The sequence below is a fragment of the Coccidioides posadasii genome, chromosome 1 (assembly GCF_018416015.2).
Source record: "Coccidioides posadasii str. Silveira chromosome 1, complete sequence".
NCBI lineage: Eukaryota > Fungi > Ascomycota > Eurotiomycetes > Onygenales > Onygenaceae > Coccidioides > Coccidioides posadasii.
The window spans coordinates 5,702,211-5,725,526 of record NC_089407.1 but is presented as its reverse complement, the minus strand read 5'-3'; the positions used below and the strand labels follow the sequence as shown (position 1 = coordinate 5,725,526).

Below are 23,316 nucleotides of genomic sequence, written 5' to 3'. Positions count from 1 at the left end.
CTATTTGGACCTAAGTTGGTCTCTCCTGGTAACATCATATCTCGAGGCGTGTCAAACGGACGATCTGAAAGTGCTGCCAACGGGTTCTCATGTAAAAAGCAACAAGATGTGTGCTCAGGGGCTTCCGAACAGACTTTGTATGCAAATACTATGACCCTTGAAATCTGGGTGTCTGTAAGGTTCCCAATCATTCATTAATGGCAATCTCAAATTTTGGTTTCCTTGACCGCACGCTGTTTGAAGTTGCAGAAGCTTCTCAAGCCCGTGCTTATGGATCCATCTGCGCCTTTGGTTTCACGTGACCAGTCCAACGACCACCGAAGTCGACGAAGCATCGAGATACCCGCCAGCATTCCGTATGAGCATCACGGACATCGTCCCTCAGCAACAGCAAAGGGATTATCGCCGTATAATACCCTAGCTACACTTGTCTTTATTCTCTTGTTACCTTGCTTTGTTTTCACCCCTTTCACGTTCTCCTATGCCCTGCCGTTGAGCTGGTGACGTCTTCTAGCGAGGATGGGTCCCCCTCAAGATACGCTCCTCCGCTCTGCGGATATGAGCCTGACCCAACTGTACATTGCGAATGAAATCGGGAGAGAGGTCGTCAGTGCTCTCGGCGAAGTAGGATTGGTTCAGTTCAGAGATGTGAGTGCTCCTCTCAGCGATGTATGAGCTAATTACGTTGCTTACAAGTTGATGCCTTCCATAGCTTAACGCCGACACTACAGCTTTCCAAAGGACGTTCACCAGCGAAATACGGCGTTTGGACAATGTCGAGCGGCAACTCCGTATGTTCTTCGACTTGGATTGATGAGTTAAACGGCACTTGAAGCTTACAGCGGTCATATCTAGGATATTTCCATGCCCAAATGGAAAAGGAGGGCATTGAAATGAGGCCATCCTCAGAATTTGCGAATACTCTGGCTGCCCCGATGGCATCTGAAATCGACGAACTCGCGCAACGAAGCGAAAGCCTGGAACAAAGGATTTTTTCTCTGAACGAGAGTTATGAGGTGCTGAAAAAGCGAGAAGTCGAACTGATAGAGTGGCGGTGGGTTTTGAGAGAAGCTGGCAGTTTCTTTGATAGGGTACGCTCTCCCGATATGCTGATTGAGCGTCCGAAACTGACCCCAAGTGATAGGCGCATGGACACACCGACGAGATTCGACAGTCACTAGACAATGACGAAGCTCCGCTCCTGCGAGATGTTGAACATCAGCATCCACCAAGACGGCAAGGTGATGATATGCACCATCAGCCCTCGTTCTCTGTCATGGATATCGGTTTTGTCTCTGGTGTTATCCCCCGCGATCGAATCGGTGCCTTCGAACGGATCTTGTGGCGGGCCCTGCGTGGAAATTTGTACATGAATCAATCCGAAATCCCACAACCGATCATCGATCCATCGAGTAACGAGGAGATCCAGAAGAATGTCTTCGTGATTTTTGCTCACGGAAAGGAAATCATTGCAAAAATCAGGAAAATTGCTGAATCACTCGGGGCAAGTCTTTACTCTGTCGATGAGAACAGTGAGCTTCGAAGAGATCAAATTCATGAAGTTAATACTCGTCTGGGCGACGTCGAGAGTGTTTTGCGTAACACGAAAGTTACCCTAGATGCCGAACTATCCCAAATTGCTCGTTCGCTAGCTGCCTGGATGATCATTGTTAAAAAGGAGAAAGGAGTTTACCACACTCTGAACAAGTTTTCCTACGACCAGGCTAGGAAAACCCTGATTGCAGAGGCATGGTGCCCGACAAACTCCCTCCCACTTATCAAAGCTACCTTGCAGGATGTGAACGATCGGGCGGGGCTCTCTGTTCCAACAATCGTCAATCAGATCCGCACAAATAAGACCCCTCCAACCTACATCAAGACAAATAAATTCACAGAGGGATTCCAAACCATCATTGATGCCTATGGAATATCTAAGTATCGAGAAGTCAATCCTGGCCTGCCAACTATTATCACCTTTCCATTTTTGTTTGCGGTCATGTTTGGTGACTGTGGCCATGGACTGCTTATGACAATGGCGGCAGTCACTCTGATTCTGTTCGAGAAAAAATTGGCAAAAACAAAACTGGATGAAATCTCAAGTATGGCTTTCTATGGTCGATATATTATGCTTTTGATGGGTATCTTTTCCATTTATACCGGATTGATATACAATGATATGTTTTCGAGATCATTGGAGATTCTCCCCAGCGCTTGGGAATGGCCAGAGGTTACTCGGGAGGGTCAATCTGTGACCGCAACACTTAAGGGGAGCTACAGATATCCGTTCGGGCTTGATTGGGGTTGGCATGCTGCTGACAACAACTTGCTTTTCTCTAACAGCTTCAAGATGAAGCTGGCTATTTTACTTGGTTGGAGTCACGTAAGTACACTACTTTTTCATATCTTGCTTGATTTTAACTAACTCGCACAGATGACTTATTCGTTGTGTTTGTCGTTTTTAAATGGCCGACACTTCAAAAAGCCGATCGAGATTTGGGGAAACTTTGTCCCGGGGATGATCTTTTTCCAATCGATCTTTGGCTATTTGGCTTTCACGATTATTTTTAAATGGGTGGTTGACTGGCCGGCGCGAGGACAACAACCCCCTAGCTTGCTAAATATGCTTATTTTCATGTTTCTCCGCCCCGGCTCGGTGGAAGAACAACTTTATAAGGGCCAGGGAGCGGTCCAAGTAATCCTCCTACTCCTGGCAGTAATTCAAGTTCCGATACTCTTGTTTCTGAAACCGTTTTATCTCCGCTGGGAGCACAATCGCGCTCGTGCCCTTGGCTATCGAGGTCTCGGTGAAATCTCGAGAGTTAGTGCCTTGGATGAAAACGAAGAGGACGGTCGAGGCTCTGCTCGCCATAGCATGACCAGTGATGCAGACGGGATCGGAATGATTACCCAGGATATGGGCGAGGAGGAGCATGAAGAATTCGACTTTGGGGATGAAATGATTCATCAGATCATTCACACCATTGGTAAGCAATTCATCCCACCTTTTAAAACGGTTGATTCTCTTCTAATGCATAATATTATAGAATTTTGTCTTAACTGTGTTTCTCATACTGCATCCTATCTCCGATTATGGGCATTATCCCTTGCCCATCAGCAGCTGTCCATCGTGCTTTGGACGATGACTCTCAACAACGCATTCACTTCTGAGTCCAGTACCGTTCGAGTGATTCTTACTATTGTTACGTTTTATATGTGGTTCACCCTAACTGTTGCTGTGCTTTGTGTCATGGAAGGAACTAGTGCGATGTTGCATTCCCTCAGGTTGCATTGGGTCGAAGCGATGAGCAAACATTTCATGGGTGATGGAATTCCTTTCACTCCCTTTAGTTTCAAGATATTGCTAGAAGAGGACCCTGTCGACTGATTTGATATGTACTTTGTTTATCTCTATGGGACTGATCCTTATACCATAGAGTTTCTTTTGGGACGCTCTCTTTTATTCTAGACTTCTCTTTCGAGTATTCTCAAGTTGTACTCTGGACTGTACAATATAATTTCCAAGCTAATTGCTTAAAGGGCCTGTCCCTCACCCTCACGCTTCAGTATAGCCGTCGATGTGATATTGGTGGCAACAAACAATCCGGCAATTAAATGCCGATGCTCAATATGTCTCGGCCCGAAATCATCTCACAAGCTTACGCTTATCCAACTAGTTCACCTGGTGGGCCTCATGCTACCCCGCGGCCAGTGTTGACTACGAAGTCCGGAGTACAATATAATGCATTACAATCGAATTGTTTGCTCGATCCTTTGTCTAACCAAATCAACCTGACACAATGGCATCAGCATTTGATCTAACGGGAAAGACAGCTGTGGTGACCGGGGCCACCAGGGGAATCGGACAGGCAATGGCAATTGCCCTGGCCGAAGCGGGAGCAGATATCGTCGTTGTCAAAGTGCGCCACGGTACGTGCAATCAGCTTGTTGTCCAAGACCACCTAACGGAGTACTTTTCTATCAGGGCTCCTCTCCCGACATGCCTACCATTGAAGCCGTCCGAAAACTTGGAAGAAAGTGCACAAGCTACACGTGCAATCTCGGGGACAAATCATCAGTGGCGCAGCTCATCCCGCGTGTTACCACTGACCATAAGATCGATATCCTTGTTAATGCGGCTGGTATTTTGAAACGCCATGACTCTGATACGTTCCCGCAAGACGTATTTGATGAGATTATACAAGTTAATTTGAGTGCCACGTTTGCGCTCTGTAGGGATATTGGCAAATATTGGATCGAGAATGGAATAAAGGGAAAGATAATCAACGTCGCAAGTCTTATGACATTCTTTGGAGGTGTGAGGATTCCTGCGTATTCGGCAAGTAAGGGGGGTGTAGGACAGTTGACAAAGGCCCTGAGCAACGAGTGGGCGAGCAAGGGGATTTGTGTTAATGCGATTGCGCCGGGGTGAGCACGTTCTTTTCCACACTTATGGCAATCGCTCTGGAATATCTGGAGTTCATCGGGAAGCAAATGCTGACAGATTTGGTAAGATACATTGCCACGGATCTGAACCGGGATTTGCATGGGAACCCGGATTCCCCGATGTATAAGAGTATCATTGAACGGATTCCCGCTAAACGATGGGGAGATCCAGAGGACTTCAAAGGGCCAGTGGTATTTCTGGCGAGTAAAGCAAGCGATTATGTTACTGGAGAGGTTTTAACGGTATGCTGCATTCCTTAGGGTATATATTCTGGTTCAGTGCGCTGACAATTCTGCAGGTTGATGGTGGATTTTGCGGCCGGTAGCGATTGGCTTTTCCGCATTTTGAAGTTCCACCATTGTTTTCTTTATAGTACGAGATTTTATAGAACCGCTTTTTTAATCCAAAGATTCGAAGCACGTATCCGAAACCCTGCACAATCGGCATCGGAGGGCTCTGCGTTTGAGCGGAATCAATAAACGGGGTCCGGGTCAACCAAGCAGTGAAATATGTATAAAGATACAGTTAACCACCCTCATGGAGACACCAGGGCCAGATTGGCAACATGTTCAGCGCCTGCAATTGTGCTGTGTTATGCAAAGACATATAAATGTGTGGCACGTACTGTACCAACAGTTCTAGTAGGAGGCCTATAGCCAAGAGATGTTAGCAAACAAGCTGCACATTTCCATTCAAGTATGGGCCAGGTGCCGCTCTGTGGAGTCACGGCTGAACCCTATGCAGTGAGTGTAGATCACAGCAACCTTGAAACTCCCTCTCCCTCTCTCTCTTACAGTTTGGGTGTTCAAAACCAGGATCACGTGGTTGCGGTCTCTGCACAAGCGATGTCCAGAGGTGTTAAAACCAGACTGAATTATCTAGGCAAAGGAATTTGATGCTCTTTTTGCCCTCTGGCACTACTGGGGACCCTTTTGCGATCTTCCTTGCTCTTCTGCGAGCCGCAGCACCTACCCATTAAACTCCTGGACATTGCCCACATCCGCCACACTTTGACGGGGTTAACGTGATGTTGCGACATTTTCCTTCTCTTCCCTACTGGCTAAGCAAATTGAATATGTCGTGAGATCTCCGTTTGCTCTGGAGAACTGCATATGTTCAAACCTTTAAAGGGTCAGTTTTAAATGCCGCAGTGGGACACATAGAATCCATCTATACAAAGGACAATATAGAGCAGAAAGTTCCCGGATAGATGAGTTCCTGATGAAAGCTTTGCGACTTGTCTTATCCCACCCGCACTTTTGGATTTCTGCCACCTTTCAACACCCCGTCATGAGACTCGATATAAAGCCAGGGATGATCACCTGCTTCAGAGCGCTATTCACCTCACTTGCAAATTAACGCACTCAAATTAACGCGCTCTCACTCGTCTCTTTCATCATTCTGAACATCAAGTTCAACCAGGAATCTTAGCATTTCTTGGGTCTTCAGGATGAAACTCTCCATCCTCATTGCCTCATTGGCTTCTCTCTCCGGCGCCCTAGCGGATCGCGTCGACCTCTGGGAAAGGCCGAACTTCCGTGGTCCGCATGCAACTTATGTCAGTGCCTCCATGCCCTTATTGTCCTCCGAGGCTGGAAAAAGAGGGAATTTGTGGGGTGTGATCCTCAAAGCTAACATAAAAATCATCCAAACTCTAGGCGGAAGAGTATGCCTCCAGATAGTTCAACCACTGCCCTCATCGCTATCATGTTATTTCTTTTCTCACTCTAGAATAGGGGAATCATGGCCGTTCCCTTTGTCTTCCGATCGTATTCCTGGCACCGAACCGAAGGCAGCACTTGCTGTGCTGGGTTCTGCAAGGGGAACATGGTGCGTATTTCGCTCTCCACCTCCATTCCCACGGTCCCGCCCACCTATCTGTTATCTTTTCAGGGAGAATTGCGGAGACCACTTGGACTAATCTTGAGGCGTGACGGGGTGGTGTTCCTCCCCGTTTGTCCTCTTTCTGTTTGGAGAAGACCGTAAGCATTTACTGCACTCCTAATAGCCGCTCAGATTTCGCACTTGGTGCGGATCGGGTTATCATCCGTTGTGATGAGTCGAGGATTGATTGTAAAAATGGATGAGATGGGTGACTTCCCAGTATACCAATAAGGGATGGTTGAGGGTTAACCCCGAAGGGATGGTCTTAAGGAGCTTGATTCATGTCTGCAAATGGGAACTAAGGAGGACTAATGACTGCTGTGCGGCATATGGGGGAGGTGAGCCAAATAAGCAAAAAAAAATTAAATAAATAGATAAATAAATAGATAAAATTATTATTAGAGGGTTTGATGTTTGAGTTTGGAAATGGTTAAGAAGTAATTTAAGACAGCACAAGGAGTTCTTCAAACGATTGAAAACAGAACCTAGGGTAGCTACCTCGAGCCTGGAGTTTAATCATATATTCTGTTTCATTCATATTTTAGGTCCAATCTTTTCATTCATCATATATACACATATATCCAATTGCTGGCCATTAATTTGACAGGTAAGTTGTCGGGGTTGGGTATGAGCAGCCTTCATCCTATTGTTAAAAGAGTCCCAGGATCCAATGCATGTGAGTATGGTTATGTGCGGTGTTGCTACCATGGGTGGTCTGAAAAGGAGAAGCTGGCTATCAGCAAGGAAATGATCCACATTAAGAGGATAAAGGCGCCGAGGTATTTATATCGCGGTTTAGTTGACAAATTTCTTGTGAGTATCAATAACCTTCTGAACTTCGTCGAAGCTGCCCAGGAAGATACCGCTTCGATCGTGGATAGATTCAGGAACGACCTCGAGGAGTCGTTGCATGCTTGAGTTGACAGCCTGGCCTCCAGCGTTCTCGAAAACCATAGCCATCGGGGCGCACTCGTACAAAATGCGAAGTTTTCCCTTGGGACTCTTGGAGTCCGCGGGATAGGCAAAGATACCTCCGTAGAGAAGGGTTCTGTAGGCATCAGCGACCATGCTGCCGATGTAACGGGAGCTGTATGGCTTGCCGCCGTTCGCTGGGAACTTGAGCTCGTGGAAGTACGCCTTGACCCACTCTTCCCAGTACATTGAGTTTCCTTCGTTGACACTGTAGATGGCACGCTTCGCAGGAAGGCGCATGTTAGGGTGTGTCAGGATGAATTCGCCAAGGGAGTTTTCGAGGGTGAAGCCGTTGACCGTGCCACCCTTCATGGTGATGACGAGCTGCGCGGAGGCGCCGTACATGGTAAATCCGGAGGCGACAAGCTCCGTTCCGGGGAGTAGAATATCCTTTGCAGAGACGGTGTAGTTCTCACTGAGGACTTCCTCTGGTAGCTGGAAGATGCCAAAGATTGTACCGACGGAAACACCAGCGTCAAGATTTGAAGATCCGTCGATAGGGTCGCAAACGACGGCGTATCGAGCGCCCTTGCATTCATTAAATAAAATAGCCTCGTCCTCTTCCTCAGAGACCAGGATACGGCATTTACCAGACCCCCGCATGGAGGCAACGAAAAGGTCGTTTCCGATGACATCGAGCTTCTTCTGGTCGTCACCGGTGGTGTTGGAGGAGCCAGCGAGACCGGTGAGGTTGATCAAGCTAGCACGTCGGATATAGTATGCGATGGATTTGAAAGAGAATTGGAGGGCATGGCAGAGGAGGCTACACGGTGAGAGTTACGGGGTTAGACCAACGTTTCCTGTCGGGGAGAACAATGCACGAGAGGGGGCCACATACGTGAAATCCCCGGTGGCTTCCGGGTGTTTCGTCTGTTCTTCAGTCAAGAACCTTGTGAGGGTGATGATATCAGTATTGATGGACTCGTGACCAACTGCCGAAGCCCCGTTTCCGTTTGACTCTGCCATATTGGATGAAAGGGCTGGAAGAAGAAGGTAGGTGGAAATGGAAGAGTATGCCGAGGCCGTTCGTGCTAGGACGTTGCCCTCAGGTGGCTTGGAGATGGAAGCAGAGCAGATATTAGACGGGCAGAGGTGAATCTGGAGACGGCTTAGCAAGTCAATTGACGTCGGAGAATGAAAATGAGGGGAGAGGAGAGCGGTGCCGGGAGGATAAATTTGGCTCGAAGCTTAACAAGCCGAGGGCACAAAACGTCACTCCAGGCCTAACGAACCCAAATCGCGGAAATAAAAGGAACAATTCTGGTGCACCCGCAACTCGGCGTCCCGCAGCAATCATGAGCTCTCCCGTGGACAGCCGCCGCCCACAGCGCTGTCTTCTGTTTGGCCGGGAGAAAGAATAATCCGCATTGTTCGCGATGTCGTGATGCTCCACTCAAGGTTGCAGGCCGCTGAGCACGCTCTCTCACACCGTCATCGAATGCGAGTCAGCTATGCCGGCTAACAGCTAACTAATAGCTAACAGCCGGCTCAAGCAAATAACGGTGCTCTCAGACCAAGTATCGAAGTGCCCGGCAAAGCGCTGTCTTCTTGCAGCCCCTCGTCGCCGCCGCGATGCCCCGCGCTAACAGCCACCTGATCTGCAGCGCTGGGATCAGTGACCCTCATGCCCGGATCGTTTTCGCGCGTCTTCCGGCTATGCCCGATGCATGCTCAGCGAAGGATTGCCAGGGACTTGAGTCTCAAGCAGGAGAATGCGCATTGTACTCGCATTCGTGATTGGCTGCTCCTATATAATACCCGGCGGGGGAAAACTCTGGAGCGCACAAGGTACAGGGACGCAGGTAAGGTAGTTCACCACTAAGCGAGCCACACCACTAAACGAGCCAAATCTTCCACCACCAAAATTCCTCCAACGTTCAACATTCAATATGCGACAACATGGTCAACAACGCCTCAATTAGGCTTGCAATTGAAGATCTTGAATCGCAAGAGACCCCAAATTACACTGCAACCGCGAGAAAGTACTCAGTTAACCAAGAGACCCTGCACCGACAGCATAAAGGCTTGCAACTTGCTCAGGATGAAGCAGCCTCCCAATATAAGAAAAAGCTCTCTGATATACAGGAGGCAGAGCTCCTGAATTATATAAACAAGCTCTCTAGCCGCGGCCTTGCCATTACACCTCAGATCCTACGAAATATCGTACAAGAGATGACAGGAGAGGATGTTGGGATCAACTGGGTTAATCAATTTCACAAGCGGCATAATGACAAGATCAAATGCATTTATCTCAAAGCAATTGATCAAAATAGGCAGGTAGCAGATAACTATCAGTGCTTTAAGCACTTCTATATGCTTGTAATTTGATGATTTATTTGATTACTTGTGATTGCAGTTGTTGATGCTGGCTAACTATTTGACTACTACTTATGGAGTAGTTGGAGCAGAAAATTGATCAATATAATCTTGAGTCCTCAAACATCTACAACTTTGATGAAAAAGGATTCCTCCTAGGCTCCTGCCATGCCTCAAAGCAATTAGTCTCTATTGAAGCCCTATGAGCTGGAAAGAATGCCGCCACCCAGGATAGTAGTCAGGAATTCCTCTCATTGCTCTGCTCAGTCTCTGCTGAAGGAATTGCACTACCTCCAGCTCTTATTTACCAGGGCGAATTGCGAGATCTCCAGGATACATGGCTAGATGATTATGATGGAAGTGAATAGGCCTACTTTGCAGCTTCAACAAATGGTTGGAGCAATGATGAATATGGACTGGAGTGGTTGAAACAGGTTTTTAATTGGCATACTAAGGAACAAGCTGGTTGAGGAAGATGTCTGCTTCTACTAGATGGCCATTCCTCCCATATAAATATGAAATTTATTGAATACGCTGACCGTGAAAAGATCCTCCTTATGATCCTCCCGCCGCATTCAACCCACCATTTGCAACCTCTTGATGTTGGAATCTTTGGGCCACTGGGCAAGGCATATTCCAATGAGCTGGAAGCACTACTACATCAAGGAATGGGCTATATTCAAATGACAAAAAGGGATTTCTGGAGACTATTCAATGTGGCTTGGAAGAAGGCTTTGACAGTTGAAAATATACTTGCTGGCTTTGCAAAGACTGGGATTAATCCTCTGGATCCTCAACATCAACTACACCAATTTGAAACTGCTCAAGCCTCTACACTGCCAGTTAAACTTCCTATTCCTAGCAATATGCACCAGCTCCAACAAGAGATCAAGGGTATACATCTCCGGCACAGCCTAAATTCGCAGAGCATTGGATGGGTTATCCAAGCCAGTGAGCAGTTTGCTCTTCATAATGAACTGCTGGAACATGAGAATCAGTGGCTAAGATCAACTCTAGTGATGGAGAAGCAACGCCACAAGCAAGGCAAGCCCCTAGGCCTACTCAATAGGGATAATCCTAGTCAAGCGCAGTTCTGGTCTCCAACAAAAGTTCTTAAGGCACACGAGCGCCTGGATGAAATAGAGGCTGAAAAAGCTGATAAAATTGCTCAAACACAAGAGGCAAAACTTCAACAGGAGCTTCAAAAGGAGCAGGCTGCTAGGGATGTTGAAAAAAGGTGGATTGAACAGGAGGATGCCCGTAAAAAGGCCCGGGAGCAATGAGAGGCCAAAAAAATCAAACATGCTAGACAAAGAGAGGCACAATGTGTTGCTCATGAGAAGAAGAAGGCTTTACAACTAGCAGAGAAGGAAAAACGGGCGGTTGAACATGCTAATAAACACCAGCAGTCAGGGCTTCAAGTGCTGGCTTCAAAGCGCCGTCGGAAGGACTCCCCTACTAAAGAGCCTCATCGCGGAGAGCCTATACAACCTTCCAAAAGGGAAAGTAAGAGCTCTACAAGCATCCCTAGCAAGGCATTAGGCTCCCTAGCCAAGAAATCTACTGTTGACATTCCTTTGAATTCTTTCCTATCTACCCCCCAAATCTCTCGCTCTGGCCGTAATATTAGGCCGTCCACCCGTTTATTTTCCTAACTATACTAATTTCTATGCTTTAAAGAATACATTTATTTAATATTTAATAGCTATTTAATAATAAAGATCTGGTTGTTGAGATATTTAATAAATTCGTTGCGTGGAGCATTTGGCGAAATTTGGCTCGTTTAGTGGTGTGGCTCGTTTAGTGGTGAACTACCTTACCGGGTGGAGTTGGTTACCGGCCATGCCTGCAGTACCATTCGTTGCAACCAGACAGTGAGATATGTATATGAATGTACGTCCAGAAAGGCGAGCGCTTTTTACAAAGATGGAACGTCAGTAGGATGCATCACTTTATGGCCTGGAGACGATGGTCGCATTTCCTTTTCCCTGAGTCCTTGGCAAGACGTTCGCTACCGGAGACCTTCGATGATCGCATGTTTTGTCCCAACAATCTGTAGAAGTGGCAAACAGAAAATTTGCATACTATCCAACTTTAGGATTTGAACTGTTCGAAGAATCACCCAAGAGCGAGAGCAAGCCTGATCCCATATACTTCAAATATCAAGGCACCGAATCATCCCTAATTCATTCGTAAATCATCAACGGTTTCTTCCGCCCGGGACACCTGGTCTCTTGTAGCCACCGCATTGCTAATAGCATAGTCCCAAGAGTACGGAGTAGTTTGCCGCAGATGCATTCCATCAATAATCTAGTATCGCGATATACGCACACTCATCCGAAGCGGGAAATGTGGAATTAAACTCCTACCATGCATTCTTGCTTAGGGAAAGGAATGTATACCCGTTAAGGCACCCTTATAGAACGGGCTCGACCACCTCTTAACTCCGGGGCTGACCACGGCACGGAGGACGGCTGATCATCGAAGCCGGGGACTAGGAGAATGAAGGTCATGATAGAGAATGTTGGCTGGGAAGAACTGCCCGTGTAACTCTCAATTGACACGATGATTGTGATCCACCGTGGGGGAGACCGACCGAGCATATATACGGCTGCCACAGGCCATCCCTTTTGCCTGCTGGTCGATAACCAGCTGAACTGCCCTCGTCTGCATGCATCTCGATTCTCCAGCAAAACGAAGGGGGCGAAGCAAACAGCGCAAACATGGTCAAATTAGCGACACGACACGCGCTAACCCGCTTCGGGCATGGCTTGACAAAGGCACAAGGCTCAAAAAGCTCAAATCTCGTTGCGAATTTTCTTTTCCTTCTCTCGACTTCTCGCTTTGGCTGCGCCCAACATCCCAACAGCAATGGAAATATGCCAGGAATGGGATCTCGGGCCGTGCGACTAATCTATGGTGAGTGATGTCCCTTTATTATTTTCCCTAGCAATATCTTCTATCCTTTAACTTTGTGATGATTTGTAAAACCGCTTAAACTAGAGTCTTTGACCTTGTGGTATGAAAATTGCATTTGCACACGTCAGTCTGATCTCGAAGAAGACCCTGGAGGAATTGATTTCTTTCCTTTGAATGCCTTTCTCCATGAAACATAGCTAACCTACTCGAAGACAACAGGGCCCAAGACAAATCACACGGAAGTAACATCCGTACTGACCAAAGCAAAGGTATGTCGTCAACATATTAAACGGGGGCAAGCTCCGACCCATTACATGATGATTCTTTCTTTGTAACTATACGCTGGAAATTACCGACCGAGACCTTCGGGTCTCTGACGATACAAAATGGCTGATATCTGATTTCACACCTTCACCCGTTTTTCCTGCTCAGTATCGCATGTTTTGAACTGTTGACTGACAGGTATATACACAGATGTCGCTTCAACTTCCTTACGCTTCTGTAAGATGCAACCCTTTTCCTACTCGTCAACGGAACCTTCCATATGATGAATGGCACTGGGCTCCGACGGTTTCGTACAAACGAGCCGGCTCTTGATGGACATGCCCCATTGTGGCAGGCCTAGAAAACCTCGCCCACTGATTTTCGACTCAAGATAGCTTTCTTGGTGGCCATTGTTTTGCGCCTTTGGGAGAGTTGCTGACATTGTCGCCATTCAGATCTTGAAGTGAAATGAAATATGGAATATGGAGTGCTCTGTTTAGAGTAGGTTCTCCTTATTTATTATTACATCTCCGCTCCTCATGATGATCTCTTAGATGACGAGTCCTATTCGAGTACTCGATGCGGACAACCTTTCTTTTTACCATTCATGCATTTCTGAACCCCCTATGTCGATTTTCCATTTTGATAACTTTCGGCCTCCGGGTTACTGACGTGAAGACAGCACTTAGGTCTTCAGTTTCTTTATAACCTCAGCACACGTATAATCCATGTACGTGTCTCTATTGCTGTTGACAACTCGACACTCTTTCATGATGAGCCAAGACTATAAAATAAGACAAGCATATGTCCAAGCTGGCAATTGTCGGCAACGACGACACCGTCATTCCCTGATACCGTTGGACCATTTGACATGGTGTTCCATACTGTCGCATACAATGTTTAGCTGATTTTGCGGTAGTTTAGATCACAGAGCTTGTGGTATCAACACTGGCTTGAATCTTTGGTAAGATATTCTTGGCCTTGATATTTTGCGTTCTTCTCCTATGATGATTTTATTTTTTTTATCACGACGGTCAACATAGCTTTTGCATTGATGACCACAGCCTGTGACAGGGCATTTATCTGATAATGTTCACAATTCGTTCATTGTTCCGGGTTACACTTGTCATACAAATTACTGACTTGGGCTCGGCGCAGAATCTTGGTACTTCCAATCCAACCCGTCAATTTGCTGGCTTGGAATGCAATGATGCATTTCACTTGGGCTAGGTAAGGTAGATGTGCCCCGTTCGATAACATCATTTGAACTATCTTATCCCAAACTGCTCAAAAGATCAACGGGGACCGTGACATTCACACGACCTATGAATGAACTGCTATGCAGTTTAACAATGTCTGACTCTCTGGATCTTCGTCAAACCACGGTTGTATGGTTGAGTACTGCTGAGGCTACAAGCTATGTAGAGGCAACTAACTAGTTTTCCACGAAAACGTGCGGAATGTTCGAGTCAGTATCTCTCGATAGCTAAGTAGGATAGTTGAAACAATGGAAATTTTTACCTCCGATCTCAGGTGCGCGTAACCATCTGCTCCAGAAAGTCTGTAGGCTTCTGTGCACCGCAAGTCCCGTAAGTCTTATCAGCCTACGTACATCCATACATTGGTGTTCAGCGGAGCATTAATAATGGTGCGTATGATGTGGGTTTCCGAAGACTCAAGTGCGCCTCTCGACCGGCAGTCCGTCTGAACGATAGTATTCCTATTGATCTATCTGAATCAATATGGAAGTCCAATCAACGCAGCAACAGTGAAGTGGAGCTGACCATTCAGATAAGCGCGCGTCGTTGCTTTTTTTTCTCTTCACCCAGTAAATCATTTTCCTTATCCCTTTTTTAATTTGTGGATTAGAAGTATGAGAGTTACATCAGATACGCTGGGACTTGAGCCTCTTGGGTGCTTGCAGGACAATGCAACAGCGACCAGGTGGTAATCTATGGTAGTATGAGATCTCTCTCCCCTACTGAATATGCACATTTTAAGTGTCATCAAGCTTTAGAAATGTCGAGAACTTGGGGGTTCAGGATGGTCACAACGTAATCTGGTCCAGGGGGATGTTTATATGGCGGTTCAATCACCATGTCCGAGTTATAGCTATCTACCTTCGACGCTCTTTTGCTGCAGGGCCATTATTCCTTCTACTGATGCCTTTTTTTAATAAAAAAGAAAGAAAAAACGTTTGGCGCGTATTTAATCCCTTTTCGTCTGTTTATTCATGATATCTTGTAAGGTTGACACATACTCTGTAAAGTTTTCCGCCTGTGAAGGTTTCTCAGGAGTTCGATGTCATCAAAGGAATCTCAATGTCTTGAATTCCACTTCGACACGCAAGGGAGATACAGCAGCAGCCACAGAGAGATAGCGAGTTGCAAAAAGAAATTTCCTGTTCGTCTGGATATGCCCAGCTGCGTGCTGCGTTTTTGCACTGCCAACTAGGATTCGAGCAGAAAAAGATTGACGGTCTTTTATGAGTGATATGATTGATGGGCTGCATCGACTAAGTATGTGAAAGATGGCTTGACCTGGCTGAGAAAAGCAATGCCGCGATGTTCGCGTACGTCCACGTAACTGACCGGGTCCCGCTCATGGCTTCCACGGGGACCATGGTCTCCGTCTCTTCGATAGTGATAGATGGCGAGATCTGTGCCTGGATGCAGCAGAGGCACTTGCATCCCAACTTGAGGTTGTACTGTTCTCGGCGGGAATACGTCGAAGAGAAAAGACATACCTGGTTAACTAGGTATACTGATGAGTTGATCCTTACGACAAGATGCTCATCAGAGATTTTTATGCTGATTTGTATATCTATGGTGGTCATGGCGACGGGGTATGATCAGCTGAGTTGGCCTGGAGTTTTTGTGCAGGAGGAATACACAAAGACGATGGGTTGATCCTCAAGCGACCGGGGTTTCTCTCCAGCCTAGCTACAAGCTAGCTAGTACTTAACACCATGAAATCCAGGGTCGGAGGATGCCCTTCGCTCAAGTTTGACCACCTGTTCAGCTCTGCTGGTAGCAAAGAAGGCCGTCTCCCTTCGTTCCGGAGGGGTGTCAGGGATAGTTATAGGGCAACGCTGAATCCCCTGCTAATAATAGCAGCGTCATTATTATCCCGGCTCCGCGTGCATCACGGACAAGTCTCGCTACTCCGTCAGGCCGCGTTATATAAATAGATCCTACGCTGGTTAACCCGCATCCGGCTAGAAGGGCGTGTTCTCTTCCCAGTCCCTAAAAATAAACCATGCCACTGAACGGAGCCATTCCGATTCAACGTCTCCCGCGCCAATAAGTGCTCAATCGCTGGTGCGCTCCGGTCCCCCCCCGGTGCGCTGCGAGGAAAGCTAGCCCTGGTTGATGCTGTCCCTCCGTTATTGCATGGCTGCGCACTATCCTGACCGCTTCTCAACCCTGTTCGCGTGCTGGCGGCTATGAATAAGTATTACTTCCCTTCTCTCCGCTTCTTTCACGCTTCTCTCACATTCTTCCTTCACCTCTCCGTGTCGGGGAAGAGAGACAGTTACTGATTAACCTGCCTCGCCAGCCCGTTGTCTCCCGGGACTGGCACCTTAGAACAGTCGGGCGTCCCTGATTTTCAAGGGCGTCGAGGCGCTTTGCTGGGTGCGAGCTCGCCGCTGCGTCGAGGCAATGTCGCCCAGCCTCCCGCTCTTGTAACGTCCTTGAGTGGACTGCAGTTTCAGAGTCTTGGTGTGCCCGCGAGCGGCGGCGGCTATCTTCCAACGCCGACGACGATGAATTCTCCGTTCTTCTCCTCTACTCCCCTCAGCGGGTTGAATACGCCGATGAGCGCGAGGCCGACGCCTTACACCACTGCTTACAACCCCCAGGAATGGGGTCCAATAGCCCCAGTCCCGTCGCCAACCGTTGGGATAGGAGTCATTACGCCGGGGAATACTGGAACACATCGTGGCCATGTTAATAGGACTGGTTGGTTGACTCTTCTCCCAAAAAGGAGGAAAAGTTTCTATCAACCCTTTACGCTAATATCCCCCCTAGATGCTGCCTCACCGCCTCCTCCTTACTCCCCTCCACGGTCGCAAAATCTCGCCAGCTCCCAGTCTCCCCACCTGGCGATGTCACCACAAAATAATGCGCTTTCTCCTCCGATGGCCCACCAGCAGGAATTCTCGTCGATGGCTCGCGCGTCGGGGTCAAGCTCAATCAACCAGTATTCTTCTCCACGTCCAAGACCTGCTTCCATGGTCAACACCGGCGGTTTAGACGGACAAAACGCACCGCATTCTCTCTACCAATCTTCTATTCAAGGAGGTGGTAATGTCCAGTTGCAACTGCGTCCTGATACCTCCACATCGAACGCTTTCGCAGGCCCTTCTACTCACACCAACGCGCATTCTTCTGTCATTTCGCCTGGTAGAATATCCCCAGACGCATACCCCGAGTCGCAGGCCCCGAGACTAGTGCCGCCTGCGGCCAGAAGGGCTGCGTCAACCGGCGATATTAATCCGTCCTCTCGATTGACGCTTAGTCACGATGGCCTGGCAGCGTCTAGGTCAGGAAGATGGGAGCCGGGAATGCCGTTACCTCCCCCGCCTCCAGGTCCCCCGCCTGGAGCATCTCCCAGAGTCCGACAATCTTCTCTCGAACCTCCAGGACCAACTATGGGCGCCGCCCCTCGCAACAGACCACGACCTCCATCTACGGGGACCGCTCTTGGCTCTGTTCCTCCCACTCCTGCAGGATGGTCGGCTGATAGCTCAAGGCCAGATTCGAGAATTACAAGCCCACACAATGCCAATCAGCAACCCACGCTCGCTACGGGCCCTGAAAACAAACAACAATCGTCATCTCACGTGTCATTAGAAGCGCCTGGACCAGCGAGACCGACCTCTGGAGGAAATGGTCGGATGGCATCTCCTAGAATTGCAACTTCCAAAGAGTTAAGAGAGAGGCGTATTGAGAGTAGGAGCGGCAGGGAGGCGGATAATCAAGGTGACACTGCTGGAACCGAAGAGTCCCATACCTCCTGGCCGTCAGACCTTATTTTGGGAAACTCGAGAGGCCCAGGTCTTGTTCGTCGTCGAACAGTAACCAGAGCAACACCCCGCAGCGCACGTAGCCTTCCGTCTGGTGGACAGGATAGTGGCGGATTCCCCAACAGTCCATTCAGTAAAAGGAGTTCTCCAAGCTCTTCGTTCTCCACTCCCAGGGCCTTGCAGGCGTCTGAACCGTCTCATACCCCTACGTTCGCACCTGCAATAGCACCGCGTTCTTCAACCCCACTAACTGAGGGCGGGCGCAAAGTGCCACCAAATGCTCTACACACCCCTCCTACGCAAGAAGCAAAAGATCCAGAAGCCATGACTGGGTTGACTCCTCTAGTAAATGACCGGGGAAGACCGGTTTCCCATCTTCTTCACCTACCTGTGGATGAGTCTCCATCAGACAGGCCGCTGGTTCCAATTAGAGCAGTCAACCCAATTTTCACGCCTCCGTTATCCGGTCGCCGGGACGAGACGTTTCTTCGCAACGCAGAGAGCCGCTATCGTGAATTTATTGAAAAGGAAATCGACGCACACAACGACTCGGAAGCTCTGGATATCTTTTGTGATTTCATTATTTCAGAGTCACGCATCAGACGGCAACGCTACGCATCGGTGTGGAAGAATGGGTCTTTTAATGTCAAGAACATCGAAGAGCAGTTATTTACACCGCAAACTCACAGTGACGATGAGACCACCGTTCCCCAGTTACCACCTTTGAGCACTGGTCGCCGTGAACCCGGACTTTGGAACAATTATAAACCGGCATTATCAACGATAGCGAGCATGAGCATCAGCAATGACGAGCAGGGTTCCCGAGGCAGGCCAGCAAGTCGATGGTGGGAATCCCAGACAGGTTCCGATAGCGGCGGAAATGGCCAAGGCGTGCGTCGTTCAAAAAGAGAGAGTAAATACATGGGTCTCCCGTTGCGCGAAGTTATGGAGCAGAACTATTGCACATCGCCAATTGTGGACAATTCAACAGGGTACACGAACAATCCATTCTTAAGCTACGGGCCGAATGAATATCCCCCCGAGAAGGTTGGGTGGCATGAGGACTCAGCCGGTGCCCAAGGTCCGATCCGCCAGCTATCTCTAAGTCGCGAGGCGCAAAAATTGGATATATCTAGGCTTATTACCTTGCCGCCACCCTACCCACGGCATTATCCCGGTGTGAACAATAACCACCCGGACCTTGGATTTTATCGAACGACCGTCAGGTCCGTGACCGAACTTTCTGAATTACGCGAAGCTTATCAAAACCATGAAACGAAGTTCCAAAAGCTCCGAGAGGATCATCAGAGGAAGGTGAAAGAAGAGCGCCAAGACTTCAGGTTCCGGGTTAACCAAGCGATTGAAGAGGGCACTATCTCCTATGCCGACGCTGCCGACGCAGAGGCCGGACGGAAGGCAAAAGAGAATGAAGCGGAGAAAAAGTTAGCCCAGAAGGAATTCGATTCGTACCAAGAGGAGGTTCTTCGGCCGATGCAGAGCGTCCTTAAAGACCGAATAGGCGCAGTTAGTGCCTGTCTGAACGAGCTTCAAGAGAAGCTATTCGATTCTACCAACGATGAAAGTCCAAATCAGACACAGGAGGAAGGCGATGAGCGACCCGAGTTACTCGAAAAACTGACACAGCTGAAGTGGCTGTTTGAAGCACGCGAGCAGCTGCATCGTGAGGAGTACGATCTACTCAGCAAATGCAATGAGAAATTCAGGGCTGTTGTCTCCCTGCCGTATAAGCAATCGAATAACCGGGAGAAGCTCAAGGAAACCGATAATTTCTTCATTCAGGACGGGCAGAACCGAGAGGCCACGTTCGCGTCAGAGACGCTACAGCGGTTCGAAAACTTCATGAGCGTGATCGAAGCGAACGTGAGCAGGGGAGTTGAAACGCAGCTTGGTGCATTTTGGGACATCGCCCCGTCCCTACTCGCTCTGGTCCAGAAGATTCCAGATGACCTTGGGGGCTTCTCTGTGAAAATCCCACAGAAGGAATACAAGGAGAATCCGAGCTATTACCAATACCCGCTGCAATACCTCTACACCCTCGTTTCGCACGCTGAGAAGGCGACCTATCAGTTCATCGAATCCCAAACTAATCTCCTCTGCCTTCTACACGAGGTTAAATCCGGTCTCGTGAGTTCGAACTGCAAGTCCATGGAGATCCAACGGATTAATTCCGGGGAGCCAGCAGAGATAGTGACGTCCGAGATGCAGGAATCGTTGGCGGAGGAAGAGAGGATCCTTACCGCTGATCTGAAAGAGAAAGTGGGAATGGTCGAGGGCCAGTGGCAAGAAGCCTTAGGATCGCAGTTGGAGAACGTGAAGGGGAGGGTACAGAAGTGGCTTGAAGAGGAGGGTGGTTGGGAGGGTATTTTGCAGATGGAAGAGGCATAGGTGATGTGTTGCTTGGTTTTGGTGGGTTTCTCTTTTGTTGCTTTTTTCCCTTCATTGTAGCCTATCGGAGCGGCATCCTGTTCATGATTGCTGTTGACTGCTGTCTGTCTGCGAGAGATACCCCATATTCGTTCGTTTTTTGCATACATTCATTTTCATTTTTATTATTTTTATTATTTTCGTTTTTCATTTTACCTTTTTTTATTTTTATTTTTTTTTTTTTTCGATGTTGAAATTTTTGGGTGATGATGATTACGATAAATAATGAGCCACAGATCAAATTCAAGAAAATAATACTGCGTAAACGCCGCCGAGAAACTTGGTGCCAATGTCATCAAAATGTCAGCGCGAGACTCCATCACGAGCCAGCCTTGCCTGAAGCTGCAACTGACAGGCCAAGTGAAATCATCAGCATGGGCTTGAGTTTTCTGCTACAGCAGAGAGTGCTACCAGTTCTCTTGAGGTAGCCGACGTTGAAGGATGAAAGAGAGCCTGCTGTATTGACAGTTCACCAACTAGGGTACCTGCCTATGTGTTTGGCTGGTTTACACGGAATCTTCCAGCAGCCCTGTATCACCAATATCAGCACTGTTAAGTAAACTCTAAAGAAATGTAAAAGTTGCAATTTGGTCTCCTCGAGGTCTACGCGCCCGAGAAGCTCGCTGCAAAGCCGATGAGGCCGCTGGTTATCACGTGACCGCTCCGAAATTTTGACTTTTTTTTACTTTTCCGTCGCCAAAAAGCTGCTGGTCTTCTAGAGCTTTCCAAAGACTACTAACAACTCTCCTCAACTCAACCCTCCTCATCCATCTCCGCCCAGTTCTCTCGTCTTGTCTTTCCTCCTCGTACTCCGTGCAATTGTGCGCTTCAGGATCGTCTGTAAGTATTTCCACCTTACCCCACCTGTCCCGTTGAAAATTGAACTCGACATGATGAAAATCTTTCGCTGGCACCAGTCCTAGAAAGACTTGTACTCTGTTTGCTGCGGACAACCCTTTGGCTTCTAAATGCCTCCTATCTGATTACTTGTTCATTTTGCTCTTTCGCTGTTTGATCCAAGAGAATCCGTTTCGATTATCAGGACTACACTAACTTGATATGAAACGTTGAGAAACAGATTCAATCGTACTTGAAGACATCTGACATTGCCCCCTTTTTTTTTTTTACTTGGTCAATAGGCACCTTGCATAGATATCACGATGGTACTTCATAACCCTAACAACTGGCACTGGGTGAACAAGGATGTTTCAGCCTGGGTGAAAGATTACCTTGGAGAGAAGCTGGCCGCCATCTCCGCGGAGGAAAATGGAGTGACGGCAAAGGTGTCCAAAATCGTCAGTATGGATGGGGATGTCGATGTTAGCCAACGCAAGGGAAAGGTTATCACGCTCTTTGATGTAAAATTGACATTAGAATTCGAGGGTATGCCCCATATAACTAGCACAGATCAACTCTACTTGTTTTTAGTTTTGAATTCTGTCTAATGCGTGTTCTACAGGCACAACGGACGAGGATGATAGCGTCTCCGGATCCATCAAAGTCCCCGAGGTCGCGCATGACACTGAGGAAGATGAGTATGTCGTACGTTTCCCTTTAACACCGTAGTTCGAACTCCGTTTGAATCCGTAAAAGAAATGATTGTAACTCATGATTCAACAGTTCGATATTAGTCTTTACTCGGAGTCTGCATCCAAGCAGCCGGTGAAAGATCTAGTGCGTTCAAAGATTGTGCCACAGCTACGCACAGAGCTCGCTAAGTTGGCCCCTGCGTTGATTGCAGAGCACGGCAAAGATATCCAGCATGCGCCAGGATCCAACCCGTCCAGTGGCTTTGCTACACCCAAGTATCTTTCAAGCGATGTGCAATCGTCTTCCAAACCCGCGACTCAGACAACCACAACCACCACACGCAAGCAAGCCGTGAACACCGTTACCGTGAATGCGTCTGATGAGTTCCGTACCACCGCGGAAGAGATGTATACCACCTTCACTGATCCTCAACGCCTTGCCGTCTTCACCCGTGCGCCTCCAAGACGCTTTGACGGTGCCCAGGTTGGCGGCAAGTTCTCCATCTTTGATGGAAATGTTACTGGCGAGTTTGTAAAACTTGAACAGCCGACTCTTATCGTCCAGAAGTGGCGTCTTGCTCAGTGGCCGGAGGACCATTATAGCACCCTAGAAATTAGATTCGACCAGAACGACGTTGACTGCGTTACTACCTTGCATGTCAAATGGGATGGTGTCCCCGTCGGCCAAGAAGATGTTGTGCAGCGAAATTGGGACGTGTACTACGTCAGAAGCATCAAGCAAGCTTTCGGGTAAGTCGGCTTATGCTGTGTTTTGTTGTTTGTGCAATGTTCGACTACCTTTCGCTGCTGCCGCCATAAGTCTGGATTTCGGACAATTACCCCCATCCGTTCTTTGCATAATGTTCTGTTATGTTCAGCATCTTGCTTACAAGTCGCCCTCCTAGGTTTGGCACTATACTCTGATCCGATCTGGCTCTTCCACGAAAAGTCCATGTCGGGCAATAGACATTTAGAATTACCGACTGGAAACATTACCCTGATGGATTGGCCTTGTCGACCGTCCAACCCCTTTGCATTGGTTTCAGCGTTTAGGCGTTCGTTAGTGTTTTTCCACTTTTAAATTTTGCCCCTCAGCATTGGCATGTTTTCGAGGAGTCTTGACAGACCGGTATAAAGGAACGGAAAGATAGATGGGATTTCTGTGCCCACTGTCGGCAGATAATTTTTCTTTCAAGAATGAGAATATGACTGATGTGAAATGCAATATGTACCTTATGACCGCTATATTAGCATTCTGATAAGCTCATTGTCGCTCATCTCTCCATACAAAACAGCTGATTACCATCATGTATGCAGTCGGGCTCCTAATCAGAGATCTTCCGTTGCAGTCTTGCGTATCAGGGACCTTGATCTCCGCATCCTTTGTGGCTTTTGTGTATCCTTGGCGACTGCTCTATGTAGATGGTGATTCTTCGCCAGGTACGCCTGACTATGTGATGCCATCCTTGTAGCGATCACACGATGCTGATCCTTTCGGCCTCTACGGAGTACAG

At 48.0% G+C, this 23,316-nt stretch overlaps 6 protein-coding genes across 6 annotated transcripts; 5 read left to right on the top strand and 1 right to left on the bottom strand.

Moving 5' to 3' along the window:
- The first annotated feature begins 373 nt into the window (after positions 1-373).
- VPH1 (H(+)-transporting V0 sector ATPase subunit a) lies at positions 374-3,551 on the top strand. The gene is made up of 6 exons (XM_003065641.2): positions 374-648; positions 713-791; positions 856-1,091; positions 1,145-2,380; positions 2,432-2,984; positions 3,045-3,551. Exons 1-6 carry the CDS (start codon positions 520-522, stop codon positions 3,383-3,385), a joined length of 2,574 nt encoding a protein of 857 aa, XP_003065687.2. The 5' UTR covers positions 374-519; the 3' UTR covers positions 3,386-3,551.
- Positions 3,044-4,984, top strand: D8B26_001663 (uncharacterized protein). Its single transcript, XM_003065640.2, has 4 exons — positions 3,044-3,917; positions 3,983-4,425; positions 4,512-4,686; positions 4,743-4,984. Exons 1-4 carry the CDS (start codon positions 3,798-3,800, stop codon positions 4,767-4,769), a joined length of 765 nt encoding a protein of 254 aa, XP_003065686.2. The 5' UTR covers positions 3,044-3,797; the 3' UTR covers positions 4,770-4,984.
- A 910-nt stretch (positions 4,985-5,894) lies between these two features.
- Positions 5,895-6,669, top strand: D8B26_001662 (uncharacterized protein; the record flags this gene model as incomplete). Its single annotated transcript, XM_066123604.1, has 4 exons — positions 5,895-6,002; positions 6,103-6,110; positions 6,181-6,274; positions 6,424-6,669. The coding sequence occupies 4 exons, from the start codon at positions 5,895-5,897 to the stop codon at positions 6,529-6,531; spliced, it is 318 nt and encodes a 105-aa protein (XP_065979679.1). The 3' UTR covers positions 6,532-6,669.
- A 175-nt stretch (positions 6,670-6,844) lies between these two features.
- Positions 6,845-9,128, bottom strand: FBP1 (Fructose-1,6-bisphosphatase). The gene is made up of 2 exons (XM_003065639.2): positions 8,139-9,128; positions 6,845-8,063 (listed from the first exon to the last, which is right to left on the bottom strand). The coding sequence occupies exons 1-2, from the start codon at positions 8,264-8,266 to the stop codon at positions 7,124-7,126; spliced, it is 1,068 nt and encodes a 355-aa protein (XP_003065685.1). The 5' UTR covers positions 8,267-9,128; the 3' UTR covers positions 6,845-7,123.
- Positions 9,129-16,314: 7,186 nt separating this feature from the next.
- D8B26_001660 (uncharacterized protein) lies at positions 16,315-20,376 on the top strand. The gene is made up of 2 exons (XM_066123603.1): positions 16,315-16,761; positions 16,831-20,376. Exons 1-2 carry the CDS (start codon positions 16,566-16,568, stop codon positions 20,232-20,234), a joined length of 3,600 nt encoding a protein of 1,199 aa, XP_065979678.1. The 5' UTR covers positions 16,315-16,565; the 3' UTR covers positions 20,235-20,376.
- A 636-nt stretch (positions 20,377-21,012) lies between these two features.
- On the top strand, positions 21,013-23,078 carry D8B26_001659 (uncharacterized protein). Its single transcript, XM_003065637.2, has 5 exons — positions 21,013-21,113; positions 21,352-21,656; positions 21,733-21,815; positions 21,894-22,552; positions 22,708-23,078. The coding sequence occupies exons 2-5, from the start codon at positions 21,434-21,436 to the stop codon at positions 22,724-22,726; spliced, it is 984 nt and encodes a 327-aa protein (XP_003065683.2). The 5' UTR covers positions 21,013-21,113; positions 21,352-21,433; the 3' UTR covers positions 22,727-23,078.
- Positions 23,079-23,316: the final 238 nt, after the last annotated feature.